The sequence below is a fragment of the Macrotis lagotis genome, chromosome 1 (assembly GCF_037893015.1).
Source record: "Macrotis lagotis isolate mMagLag1 chromosome 1, bilby.v1.9.chrom.fasta, whole genome shotgun sequence".
Classification (NCBI taxonomy): domain Eukaryota; kingdom Metazoa; phylum Chordata; class Mammalia; order Peramelemorphia; family Peramelidae; genus Macrotis; species Macrotis lagotis.
The window spans coordinates 923,464,573-923,477,792 of NC_133658.1; the positions used below are offsets into that span (position 1 = coordinate 923,464,573).

The 13,220-nt window shown below is 34.5% G+C and overlaps 1 protein-coding gene across 1 annotated transcript; it reads right to left on the minus strand.

Annotated features, from left to right (window-relative positions):
• Positions 1 to 7,010: 7,010 nt before the first annotated feature.
• LOC141509624 (olfactory receptor 2AJ1-like) lies at positions 7,011 to 7,991 on the minus strand. The gene has a single exon (XM_074219304.1). The coding sequence runs from the start codon at positions 7,989 to 7,991 to the stop codon at positions 7,011 to 7,013; it is 981 nt and encodes a 326-aa protein (XP_074075405.1).
• Positions 7,992 to 13,220: the final 5,229 nt, after the last annotated feature.

A 13,220-nucleotide genomic window follows, 5' to 3' on the forward strand; every position in this document is an offset into this window, starting at 1 on the left:
GGACTTTCAGTGAAACAGGGGACTTTCAGACTTTCTTATTGAAACAAGCAGAGCTGAACAGAAAGTTTGACCTTCAAGTATAGGACTCAGGTGAGACATACAGTGGGTAGATGAGAAGGACTAATTATGGGGAACTTAATATACTGTGTGAATTCCTGTATGGGAAGATATGAACCTTCTTATTTACAAGAACAGTTAGAAGGAACATACATAGAAAAAGCATAGGAGGGAAATGAATATAATGATATAATGTGGCATAAATATGGAGTAATTGGGTGATAAAGGAAAATACTGGGAGAAGGGAAAGGATAGGAAGAAGGGGCTAAGATATTTCACATAAAAGAGTCAAGAAAATATTTTTCAATGAAGTGAATTCATCATTCTCATCAGAAATGACTCAGTGAAGAAATAACATACACATTTAATAAGGTAAAGAAATCTATCTTACTCTAGAGAAAAATGAAAGGAAGGGATTGGATAAAGGGGAATGGGGCAGTGAAAAGGGGATTGGTGATAGAAAAGAGGGAAGATCATGGGAGAGGGTACTCAGACACAAAATACTTCTGAACAGGAACAGGTGAAAGGAGAGACAGAATAAAAGAAATGGAAATGGGGAGGAATAGAATGGAGAGAAATATATCTAGTAATAGTGACTATGGAATGGGATATTGAAACAACTTCTCTGGTGGACTTATGATAAAGAAGGCATTCATGCCAGAGAAAAAGCCAGTGGAATCTGGACACAGATTTAAGTGTGCCTCCCCCCCCACTTCATTTCTCTTGAGGTTTCTCTATCTTTTTTTTTTTCTGGGGAGGGGTTTGTTTTTGCAGACACAGTAAAATTGTTGAAATAATATAAAATAAATAATTGCACAAACAATTTGTATATAGGGTAAGTAGAAAATAATTAATAGAGAGTGGGCACAAGAACTAAAAAGTACTTATTTTACTTGGAACTTTTTTTTGATTTTTTAAATCTTTTTTTTCCTAACTATATGTTAAGACAGCTTTCAATATAGCCTTTTGCAAGCCTTTAACTTACACATGTTTCTACCACCCTCCCTTCCTTCTCCCCTTCCCCTGACAATAAACAATCTGATATAGGTTGCACACATACAAATATATTTAACATCCTGTAAATGAAGAATTAAAAATGTGGAGGGAAGGGCTTGGGAAACATAAGAAAGAAAGGAAAAAATAAAAGTAGTTTTAAAAGGTGAACATAGTATCATTTGCTCTGCATTCATATTTCATAATTTTCCTATGTATGTGGATAACATTTTCTATAACATGACTTTTAGGATTGTCTTTGAGTTACTGAACTGTTGAGAGGCATGTGTCCATCACACTGGATCACTGTTTCTTTTAATGTATACAGTGGTCTCCTGGTTCTGCTCACTTCACTCAGTATCAGTTCATGAATTTCATTTCAGGCTTTTCTGAAAGCCTCCCACTCATGATTTCTTTCAGAACAACAGTACTCCATAAGTTGCTCAGACATTTCACAGCTGACAAGCATCCCCTCAATTTCCAATACTTAGCCATTACAAAAAGTGCTACTATAAATATTTTTGTACAGGTGGATCTTTCATCCTTTTTTGTAATCTCTTTGGGAGAGATATTAAGTAGTGGATTTTTTTAAATTAAACAGTGGACAAAATTCCAAATTTTTCTATGGAATTTTTGGATCAGTTCACAATTCCACTAACAATGAATTAATATCAGTTTTTCCACATCCTCTCTGACACTGATCATTTTCTTTTATTGTATTAACCAGTATGATAGGTGTGAGATGGTATCTCAAAGTTGTTTTCATTTACATTTCTCGAAGTAAATACATTTTGGAGCATTTCTTCACATGACTATAGAGAGCTTTAATTTCTTCATCTGAAAACTGGCCATTCATATCCTATGGTCATATATAAATTGGAGAAAGCATTGTAATTTTTATAAAGTTGATGAATTCTCTATATATTTTAAGAATAAGTGCTCTTTCAGAAACAATGGCTGTGATAATGTCTTCTCAGCTTTCTGCATTCCTTCTAAGTCAAATTTACAAGAATGGAAGTTATTCTCCAATTGATAAATGGTCAAACAATAATAAGAAACAGGCATTTTCAAATAAATAAATAAAACCTATTTATAGTCACATGAAAAAATGATCCCATTCACTTTCAAAGTTATAATTACTATTTTTGAAATTCCCTCCATTTTATTTTACATACTTTTCCTTCTCTCTCTATACTAAGACTGTTACCTTTTCTTTTCTCCCCACCCTCCCACTGTATTCTAAACTTTTAAGACTGATATTGAACATATGAGAAAAGATTTACTTAATTTGGCATTGGAAATCCATCTACATGTTTGAAAATGTGAGCAGTTTTAGAATTGTAGGATTAAAAACTGGCATGTGCTGGAGCCAGTTTAAACCGAATCACAAGAGCTGATTTTTAAATTTTCAATGTGAGCAGTTCAACCTTGGAAATTTGGAAATCCCTATAAATCAGGGCATGGTATACTATTTGGGTGATTATCGAGACTTAAAGTGATAAAATGTTAATAATCAAGTTTAAATAGAAATTGTGTTAATATACTTTTCCAAAAATTATTTATTTCCCAATTTCATATATAGTTTTCAACATTTAATTTTTATTTTTCTCACTTCCACTTTCCCTCCCCCACCAATGATAACAAATAAGCTGATATAGGTTGTTATATTTGTTCAGTCTTGCTACACCTATTTCCATAGCAGTCATGCTGTGAAAGAATCAGAAAAAAGTGTGAAAATACATAAGGAATGGGAAAGAAAACAAATGTTAAAAAGTTGAGATAGTATGAAAAAAATGATAGTATCTGCATTTAGAGACCATAGTTGTTTCTCTGGCTGTGGATGATATTTTTCTTTTGCAGGTCTTTTAGAATTGTCTTTTATCTCTGCATTGCTGAAAAGAGATAAATTTGTCATAATTGGTCATACTCAATGCTGCTGTTAATATTTACAATGGTCTCCTGGTTCTGCTCACTTCAATCAGCAATAGCTAGTGGAAATATTCCTAGGTCTTTCTGAAATCTGTTGATAAGTCATTCACCAATTAATAGGTATTTTCTAAATTTCCAATTCTTTTTCACTATAAAAAGTTGTTACAACATTTTTGTAAATATGAGTCTTTCCCCCATTTTAGGAGCTCTTTGAGATATAGAACTAATGATGGCATTGTTGAATCAAAGAGTATGTACAGTTTCAAACCTCTTTGGATATAATTCCATATTACTCTACAGAATGATCATACCAATTCACTACTCCACCAACAATGCATTAGTGTCCCAGTTTTCTGACATCTCCAATACTGGTCATTTCCCTTGTCTGTTTTATTAGTCAATCTAATCAGTGAGAGGTAGTATCTTAGAATGGTTTTTATTTGCATTTCATAAGTAGATGTTATATATGTCAAGTTTGCTTCTACCACCTTTTTTCTGTGTCCTCTGCTGCTTAAATTCTCTGGGATCACCTCAGACATCACCCAATACTGTCTCCAAAACTGCACTTGACCCAGGTTATATGGTTATTTTTTTTATCATGAAGCACTAAAACATCATTACCCATACGTATCTTCTTCCTGAAGATCATTATTGCCTTGTTGAGTCTGAAGAGAGTGAGGATAGACATTTTGATCTTGCTATAACATTTAGAAGCTACCTCATTCAATACCTTTCATTTAAAAAGTATATAGACTCACCAAAACAGAAACAATTGCTATTTATTTTCACTCAGAACCCAAACAAAAGTCAAATATGGCTTAATCTGGTATCTATACTTATCATTTCCTTTAACTTGAAATAGAAGGTTCATGGTAGGGTCAGAAATACAAACTGTGTAGAACAGTTTTGTAGCCTTTTCATTACAAAGAAAACAAGAATCTTAGAACTGGAAGATAACTTCCTCTTCTATTCAGCATAGAAATCTTGGCTCTAGTTGATTTCCATAAGATGCAGACTTATTTGCAGGATCAAATGGCTTTAATTTTTTTTCAGATTGACTGGAAATGTTCAAACTCCCCCACTAATTAGAATGAAATACGAGACTTTCCAAAACACATCTAGAATTCATCAATGTCCAATTCTTTGAACTTTGGGAGTCTTATGGATATGAGTTGAATCCTCAATGATTCTATAATTTGCATTGCTCTAATCTGAAGCATTTCAAAATGACAATTGATAACTTGAATTGTTTTCTCTGAAAGATACCTGGTCTTATTTTTGCCCATTTGTCAATTCAGTAGTGTCTTTCATTCTTATTAATTTATTAATTTTGAACATGTAATGGGAATGGCATATTTATTTACAAGAGAAACCTGCTACATATATTATTTCTTTAAATTTTAATTACATTGACTTTGTTTTTGCAAAGAAAATATATAAAATTTAGTTTATTTAAAAAATATCCAATATTTCTTCTATGCCTTTTTCAATTCTTTGTGAAATGGGAAAATATTTGAGAGATGCTGTAAAGAAAAAAAAATCAACACATATTAGCAATAGATTAAATAAGGGGAATGAAAGGTAATGAGATTTCCAGGATGATTCATAGGTTTTGAATCAAAGTGAATGAGAGACTAATATTGCCCTTGACAGTAATAAGAAAGTTAAAAGGGTGAGGACCTAAGGGAAAAGATTTGCCATTAAACATTTTGAATTTAAGACATCTACCAGATATCCAGTTAGAGATGAATGAAAGTTCCAGAAAGAGAAGAAAAATTGGAGATCAGCTGACAACTTGGGTAGAATAAGTAACTTTGTAAATTATTAACATAGTGTCAGGTATTAAATATTATTTTTCTTTTTTTCAGGTATTAAATCTATAGGAGCTGATGAGATCATCAAGTGAAGTAGCATAAAGGGAAAAAAGAAGATCCAGGCTGGATTCCTATGTTATACCTATTGATTGATTGCATGATCTAGAAGGAGGACCAGCAAAGGAGAGAGAGAATGAATGGCTAGATGAGTAGGAAGATAAAAAGCAGGAAATGGTATCCTGAAAACTTAGAAAGAAGAGGATTTTAGGGAGAAGTAATCATCACTGTAAAAGTCTGAAGAGGGGTCAAGGAGTATTAGAATTGAGAAAAACCCATTGGTTGTGACAAAAAAAAATTATCATTAAGAACTTTGAATGATGAGGTTGGAAACTGGGTTGTAAGATATATGAGAAATTCCTGAGAGTGTGGTTTGCACAGGGTATGAGAGGATCTGGCAGAAAAGTACATAAAAAAGGCAGGAGTCTCTGGTGGTTTATTAGGCTGAAAGGACACAAGCTACACACATGAATGTGAAAACAAAACAAAGGGAAAAGTGATAAAGAAGGTGATTCTGACCAATCACTGAACTGAAAGGGATTCCCTACCTCACATAAAGGTGCCTTGACCAGGGGTAGACCAAAAACAAATCACACTAGAATCTCTGATCATTCAGAAGTGCACTTGCTCAATAAGTCTCATGGATGTTACTGCATACGCCCCCTTTGATGATTGAGGTTTCATTAACATAAATTGCATCCTATGACCAGGAAAGGGATTACAGGTTAATGGTTATCATGGAGTGGGTTTAACTTTTACCTCTAATGAAAAGGACTTATATGGACTCAGAAGGGAAGTGGAATAACATTCCAAACCTTTAAAAGTTCAAAAATTGTTGAAATTTGGGATTTTCCTCACTGGGGTATTGTCCTTTCCTGCAAGAATGTTTAATTAAAAGAGCCCTTCAGTCACTGAAGACTAAGTATTATTATTAGGAGCATATCTATCAGATATTAAGAAGAGAGTGAGAGGGGAGAAGTAGAGTAATGTTTTCTAACTGGATTTTTCGAGAAATGTAACCTTTAAAGACTGAGGAGATAGAGCAAGATCATTATGGAAGCTGAAGTGAAGTTTTTCTTTTTCTTTTTACTTTTCAATAGGGGAGACATTGGCATACTTTTCTTAAGCAAGTTGATGGGGTTAAGTGACTTGTCCAAAGTCACTTAGCTAGGTATTTATTAAGAGTCTGAGGCCAGATTTGAACTCCAGTCCTCCTGAATCCAGGATGGGCATATTGTAAAAACAGTAGGAAAGGAATAACTAAATAGGGAGATATTTAAAATTAGTTACAGGATAAGAATAGCAGGGGGGAAAATCTGGAAAGGAGATGGTGATAATTCAAGACTGAATACAAAGTTTAATGATTATCAGGGTGAGCAGTACTCAAGAGAAGGGTACAGTGACTATTGACTGAAAAAAAAAAACTGTAATCACAAAGAATAAATATTGAAATGGTAGACTTACTAGGCTCCCTAGGACTTCATGTTCTATTAGATACCTATCAGAAAAAAGGGGTATTAGTAATTTAGGAAAAATGAGAAGTAGTAGTTGGAAATGTTGAAAGATAAATTGATAACATTAAGATACATACATGCATGTTCAAAGGCATATCTAAATATATTTATGTCTCTATATATGTTATATATAAAGTATTTTAACACGTGGATGGATTATGAAAAATTTGTAATAAAGAATAAATAACAAATCAATGATGAGAAATTATGGAAGTATTACACTTTATATAAGCAGAGTGAATTCAGATATCAATCAATAATTCAAACTCCTAAATGATGCTGCTAATAACAAAGCAGATTGAAAACATCTTTGATTCAGTAATGATGATAGAATATTATGTCATAACTCACATAACTTTAAAATTTTACTTTAGCATCTGGTTGCTACTTTCAACAAATGAGTGATTTTGTTGTCTAAAATGGAGGAAATGAAACATGAATCATAGCATAATTCTTCATGTAAATTTTACCAGTCATCATGAAATAAATTCAACAAATAAATAGATTTTCCTTGGTGTGTCATATAGGTGAGTTGGTTGTGTGATTTTGCCATATATTTAAAGATAGAAAGAAGCATCATTTTTGGTATCAGCCCACGAAAAAAGCATGAATCTACTTATAATATTTTTCACCCATTTCTAATAGGTTATCCAAGGCAATTCAATCTAATTTTTAAAAAATATTCATTTCTATGACTACTTATTTTAACTAAAATCTTCTTCAGGGCACATAAGACATCTTTATTTCTTAGACTGTAGATGATAGGGTTGAGCATGGGAGTGAGAATAGTATATAAAATGGCTAAGACTTTGTCCTGACCTGGAGTGTGATAAGATTTAGGTCTCAGGTATGTAAATAAAGCTGAACCATAGTATATTATAACCACAGTCAGGTGGGAGGAACAAGTGGAGAAGGCTTTTTTCTGGGCCTCTACAGATTTCATATGAAACACGATATGGAGAATCTTGCCATAAGAGAAAAGAATTATGATAAAGGGAATTAGGAGGAAGAATACAGCACTTACAAAGACTCCTCCTTCATATTGTGATGTATCAACACAGGAAAGTCTCAGCACGGCTGGAATTTCACAGAAAAAGTGTTCAATGACCCTTGTGCCACAAAATGGGAGGAGCATTACATAAATTGTATGAATGGAAGAGTTGATGATTCCGCCAAGCCAGCAGCCAGCAGCCATAAGGACACTGATTCTATGATTCATGAGAATGGGATAACGTAGTGGATGGCAGATGGCTACATAGCGATCATAGGACATGGCTGTCAGAATAAGGCATTCAGTACCCACGAAGCTGGAATAGAGAAAGATCTGGATCCCACAACCTTCAGATGTGATAGATTTCCTGCCAGATAGGTAGTTACTGGCCAGATTGGGAACAATGTTGGAGATGTTCAAGATATCCGTGAAGGAGAGATGTTTGAGAAGGACGTACATTGGAGTGTGGAGCCGGAGGTCAAGATGGATAAGAAGAATCAAGATTGTATTTCCCATAATTGCTACCATAAACATAATGAGAATAAGTGATAAGAAAAGCAACCCATACCGATTTGGAGCCAATAATCCCAATAAGATGAAATCTCTTGCAAAAGTCTGATTCTTTTCTTCCCTCATCAGTATTATTCCTTTTTTCACCTATAGTCTAAAAGACAAGTTTCCAAAAGGGAAGGTTAGAGAAAAATCAAAATCCAGAATTGAGTTTGTGGTTGTAAAACAAATTTCTATAAAAGTTATTTCAATGAATAAGGTCAAAAATTGCAATTGAAGAAATCAATTACCTGTATCAACTGAGTAATAGGGATGATCAATTCAGTGACAGAAGTGCTGAAAAAAAAATCAAAGTGCTCATCTGGGTAGCTCTATATTCATGTGTTTCCTATTTGATTTCTTAGTTTGGTAGACAATAAGGAAGCTAATTCAGCTTCTCAAAGACTGGTCTTTTATCTCAAATGAATAGTAAGGAACATTTTTAATGAAGAGATAAAAATAGAATTTGGGTGAAAACTATTTGTAAAATATGAAAATACATCAAATTCTTATAACTTCTATAATTATAATTCCCTGAGCCAACCAAGGTTTGCTTTGTTCATATCATCATCATCATGACCATCATGATCACTATCATAATTATTTTTAAAACTAATTTTATTTTTAATCTATTGAATAAAACAAACATTTGCACCAAATTATTTATAGAAAAAAGCATGATTGTACATGTGACTACAAATCAATTTCTGCATGCTATTCCTTTTAAATATATACTAATTTATTAGGTAAATTTCCTTTTTCCTTTTTGGTCTTCCTTCCAATTTACTTTAGAGATGACTTCTAATAGACAAATAGGTGTACACATATGCATGTGTATATGTGTGTGCATGTGTGTGTGTAACTGTTTTATATATTTTTTCATTTGTTAACTATTTCTTTTTATGTACACAGTGTCTTTATAAATAATTTATTTTTAATTTACATACTTATATTGCTCAAAATATTTTAGTCACTCAAAGTTATTCTTAAAACATTAATGCTGCTACCATGTACAAGGATTTCTTGGTTCCATTCACTTAATCCTACATTATGTTGTAGGAGTCTTTGCACACCTTTCTAAGATCATTGCATTCAGCATTTTTTATGAGTGTTTTTAGGGGGATTTTGTTTTTATCTCACTGTCTTCCTCTGAGTATGAACCTAGACCCTCTTTGGCACCAATGTGGTTATTGATGGTCAAATTAATTTTCCTTTGCTTATTCATTTTTTACCCTTTTATTATTATAACAAGGATTTTAACCCCATTTTTTCCTTCCCTACAGGGACGACAGGGAATCACACTTCCCTCAGAATATTACAGTTTCTTAAGTTAATGCACTTACCAGATATTCATTCTGTCTTCTTCATCCAAATTCTCATTCTGGGATCACTTCTGGCTAGTTTTGAAATGAAATTTCTTTGAGACCTGGGCTGTTTTCAGTTGAGATATCCTTAGAACCTATTGTTTGTTAATGAGCCTGGTGAGGTTTGCCCTTCACTCAGGTCAAATCTCAGCCTCTAGAAGTCCTTTCTTTTGTCAGGCCCTCTCAAGTTATCTTAGGGAAATCATTGCTGTATCTCTATATTTTTGCTGATTCAAATTCATTTCTTTTTTTTTAGGTTTTTGCAAGGCAAATGGGGTTAAGTGGCTTGCCCAAGGCCACACAGCTAGGTAATTATTAAGTGTCTGAGACCGGATTTGAACCCAGGTACTCCTGACTCCAAGGCCGGTGCTTTATCCACTACGCCACTTAGCCGCCCCTCAAATTCATTTCTTAGTTATTTTCTGTTTGTTGAGAAAATCTATGGAGTCAAGAAATTTTTGATATATTTCACTATTTTCCCACAGTTCTCACTTTCACTACCATTATCCGCAGCAGCAACAGCAGCATCACCATCATCATCATTATCATCATGGTGCAGAGGGTAGAACACCATCCATCATATCAATAGCACTTCAGTTCAAATTTGGTCTCTGATAATAATTGTTTGGGCAAGACCCTGATTGCCTCACATCCAGGGTCATCTCCAGTTGTCTTGACCCAGATGGTTCAAGAGGAGAAAGAAAGACATATAAACTGGAACAGTAATCCTCTCTCTCAAATGCAATTCATCTACATAGCTTGGCATCATCTCTTTGATTTCATAGTCTTCTTCTATAACTAAGGACAAACATATTTCATCACCCATTATTATGATCGTTAACATTTTATCAACACTATCATTCATATCATGTCTTAAATTTTTTGAAATATTTTATATATCTGATGTCAGAATCTTAAAGAAATAATATGAGACAAGTAATCTGAGTATAATTATCACATTTTTCAACTGAGATATCAGGAAAAATTAAGGTTAAGTAGCTTATACAAGATCAGATGGCTAATCAATATCAAAGGAAGAATCTCAAGGCTGATCTTCCTGAAGTCAATTCTGCATTTCATTATTTCTACCTGGGTGTCAATTTCAAAGGGAAGTGAAAAGTATTAATTCCTATATAAGGATTCTTATAGGTGACATATGGAATTTGTCTCAAAATGCAATATTGTCATTTTTTTTCTTTTAATTTTCTTTAATTTGGCAAAGATTTCTCAATTGCATTTTAGCAGAGTTTGGACCACAATTTTTGTATTGAATAACCCATGACTCCAGGTAATGGCTTAACTCTGCTTTATTATATTCCACCTCCCAAATAATGATGAAAATAACAAATGAGACAGATTGCTAGCATGTGCTGGCCTTTTCAAAGCTAAAAACAGATACATTTAGGGAAGATTATGAAGAAAGTCAGAAATCTCTAGGCTTTACAGATTTACTCCACAAACAGATAAAAAAATCACCACAAAATGAATTCTGAGAAGGAAAAATAATTTGCAATGTAGCTTTCCTTCTATAACATTTGGAAAGAACCTCAGAAAAGAATCAAAGGACTGAGGTTTAGTCTGAATGGAGTGTAAATCACCTTCCAGTTCTACTGAATGAACAAATCATAGGCTATAAGGGCATCAGTTCACGAAATTTTTATTCAAGTTTCTCATCATTCATAACCCCAAGAACTTCCACCTCCCAAACTTTTACCTCACAAATTTTCATCTAAAGATCAACGAAACGCTGAGTGAGGGAAGACAGAAGGATCCCTCCCTGCTTCCAGAAACCAGTTCTAGAGGTTCTGAATAAATGTGATCTCTGGAGGTAGCTGCCCTTGAGAAGCAAGCCAGGATGTGGTGCCATAGGAAGGAAGAAAATTTGACTCCAAAACTAGACTTTTGCTTTTATACAAATTCTACAGAACATTGGAGCAGCTACTTTGGGAGTAATGGTTCTGGTGCGGGGGGGGGCGGGGAAACTATGGGATCCAGTGGGTAGAACAACAGGTCTGGAGTCAGGAAGAGCTGAGACCAGGTCTCAGACACTCACCAGATGTGTGAACCTGGGTAAGTCACTTAATATTCATTTTTTGTCTCAGTTTCTTCATCTGTAAAATGAATCGAAGAAGAAAATGTCAAATTGTTTCCAGTATTATTGTGAAGACAACCCCACATGGGTCATGAAGAGATGAATATTACCACAGTTCCACAAGAAACACAAATTTTGCTTAAACTCTTGTTAGGTTTTCAAAATCTTTCAAATTGACCAAAACTTTTTTGAACCTAATCTAAAGTCTTGTGGTTTCAGTTCAATAGAGATAACTATGTTTTGTTAATAACTACTTTACCTCTGATTAACTTATTGAGAAATTTAAACTTTTGGTGATCAGGAAGGAACATTGCCCCTCCTCATAAATACTTATGTGAAAGTTTGGGGAATTGCCCATGTCTTACATTTACACCCACGAATTGTTGTCTTTTCAAATTTTTATCTATTTCCAACCAAGATGGTGGAAAGAAGTCAGTCACTGTTTTAAGCTCTCCTCATTTTCCCTCAGAACTTACTTGAATCGCATCTCTTAACAGATTTTTGATTGACAGAATGCACATAAGAATGAAGAGGAACATCTTTCATCAAGATCTGTCACAGGAGAGTTTAAGCCTGCCCAGAGCAGAGGTCAGAAATCCAGAGCACTAGGGGTAGAGTGAGGCCAGGGACTTACCTGAGAACCTCGCAGATGGAAACAGAAGCCTTCTGCCAAATTTGCTGGTCTGGAAGGAGTGAGCATTCCTATGGAATTACCTACCTTTCTCCAATACAAACACAGAAACAGCCTGAGGTGTTCCCACCTTTCCCCAAGACCTGGTGCAGGTGGGAGAACTTCCCCAACTCACACTCTTCAGAGAGACCCTCTGCTAATTCTAACCTTGATATAGTGACTGGGTTACCTGAGGACAATACAGAGGGGGCTACTGACACCTCCAACACAGACAATGCAGATAAAGATTCTGATCTTTTCTGGTTATTCCACTAATTAACCCCTGAAGTTCCTAATGCTAGTAACCAAAGCTTATAGTATTATCAATACTCAAGGTCTAAGAACCAGCACCAACCCCAACATAAAACCATAGGGAAAGTAAACAGGAAGGAACTGTAAAAAGATGGGGAAGAGGGAGGTTAAATGTAACAAATTATATCCCATGAAAAGGTAGGAAAGTCCTATTGCAATAAGCAGAAGAATGGAATCTTATTCTTGCGGGATTCACCTCAAAGAGCAATTAACACACACAATCAAAGGAGTTTAGAAATTTATCTTTCTTTTCAAGTATTAGGTAGGAAAGGGGGGAGGGAAGAGGGGACTGATAGAAGGGAGGGAAGTAAAAGGGGAAAAGGGAAAGGGGAAAGAAATGGAAGGGTGCTATATAGATGGAGGTAACTATATTGAGCGAGGATATTTAGAATACAAATAATGGGGAATAGGGACAAGGTGAAAGAAAGGGCAAATTACATAAAGTGGAGCTATCATGGAAGGCAAAAAAGGGAAATTATAACTGAAGATGAATGAAATTAACACTTCCATAAAATTGAAGAGCATAACAGAGTGAATTACAGACCAAAATTCAATAATATGCTGCTTAAAAGAACCATATTTGAAGCAGACAGATAAACACAGACTTAAGGTAAAAGATTGGAGCAGATTATATTAGGCTTCAGCTGAAATGAAAAGAAAAAAGCAAGGGTAACAATCCTTATCTCAGATAAAGCAGTGCCAAAAATATTAAAAGAGATAAGGAAGGGGCAACTAGGTTGCTCAGTAGATAGAGCAATGGCCCTGCAGTCAGGAGTACCTGAGTTCAAATCTGGCATCAAAAACATAATAATTGCCTAATTGTGTCACCTTGGCCAAATCACTTAACCCCATTTCCTTAAATTAAAAAAAAAAAGAGA

What these genes read in the sequence shown, in the direction of transcription:
- LOC141509624 (XM_074219304.1), bottom strand. Translation starts at nt 7,991, where the DNA reads ATGAGGGAAGAAAAGAATCAGACTTTTGCAAGAGATTTCATCTTATTG.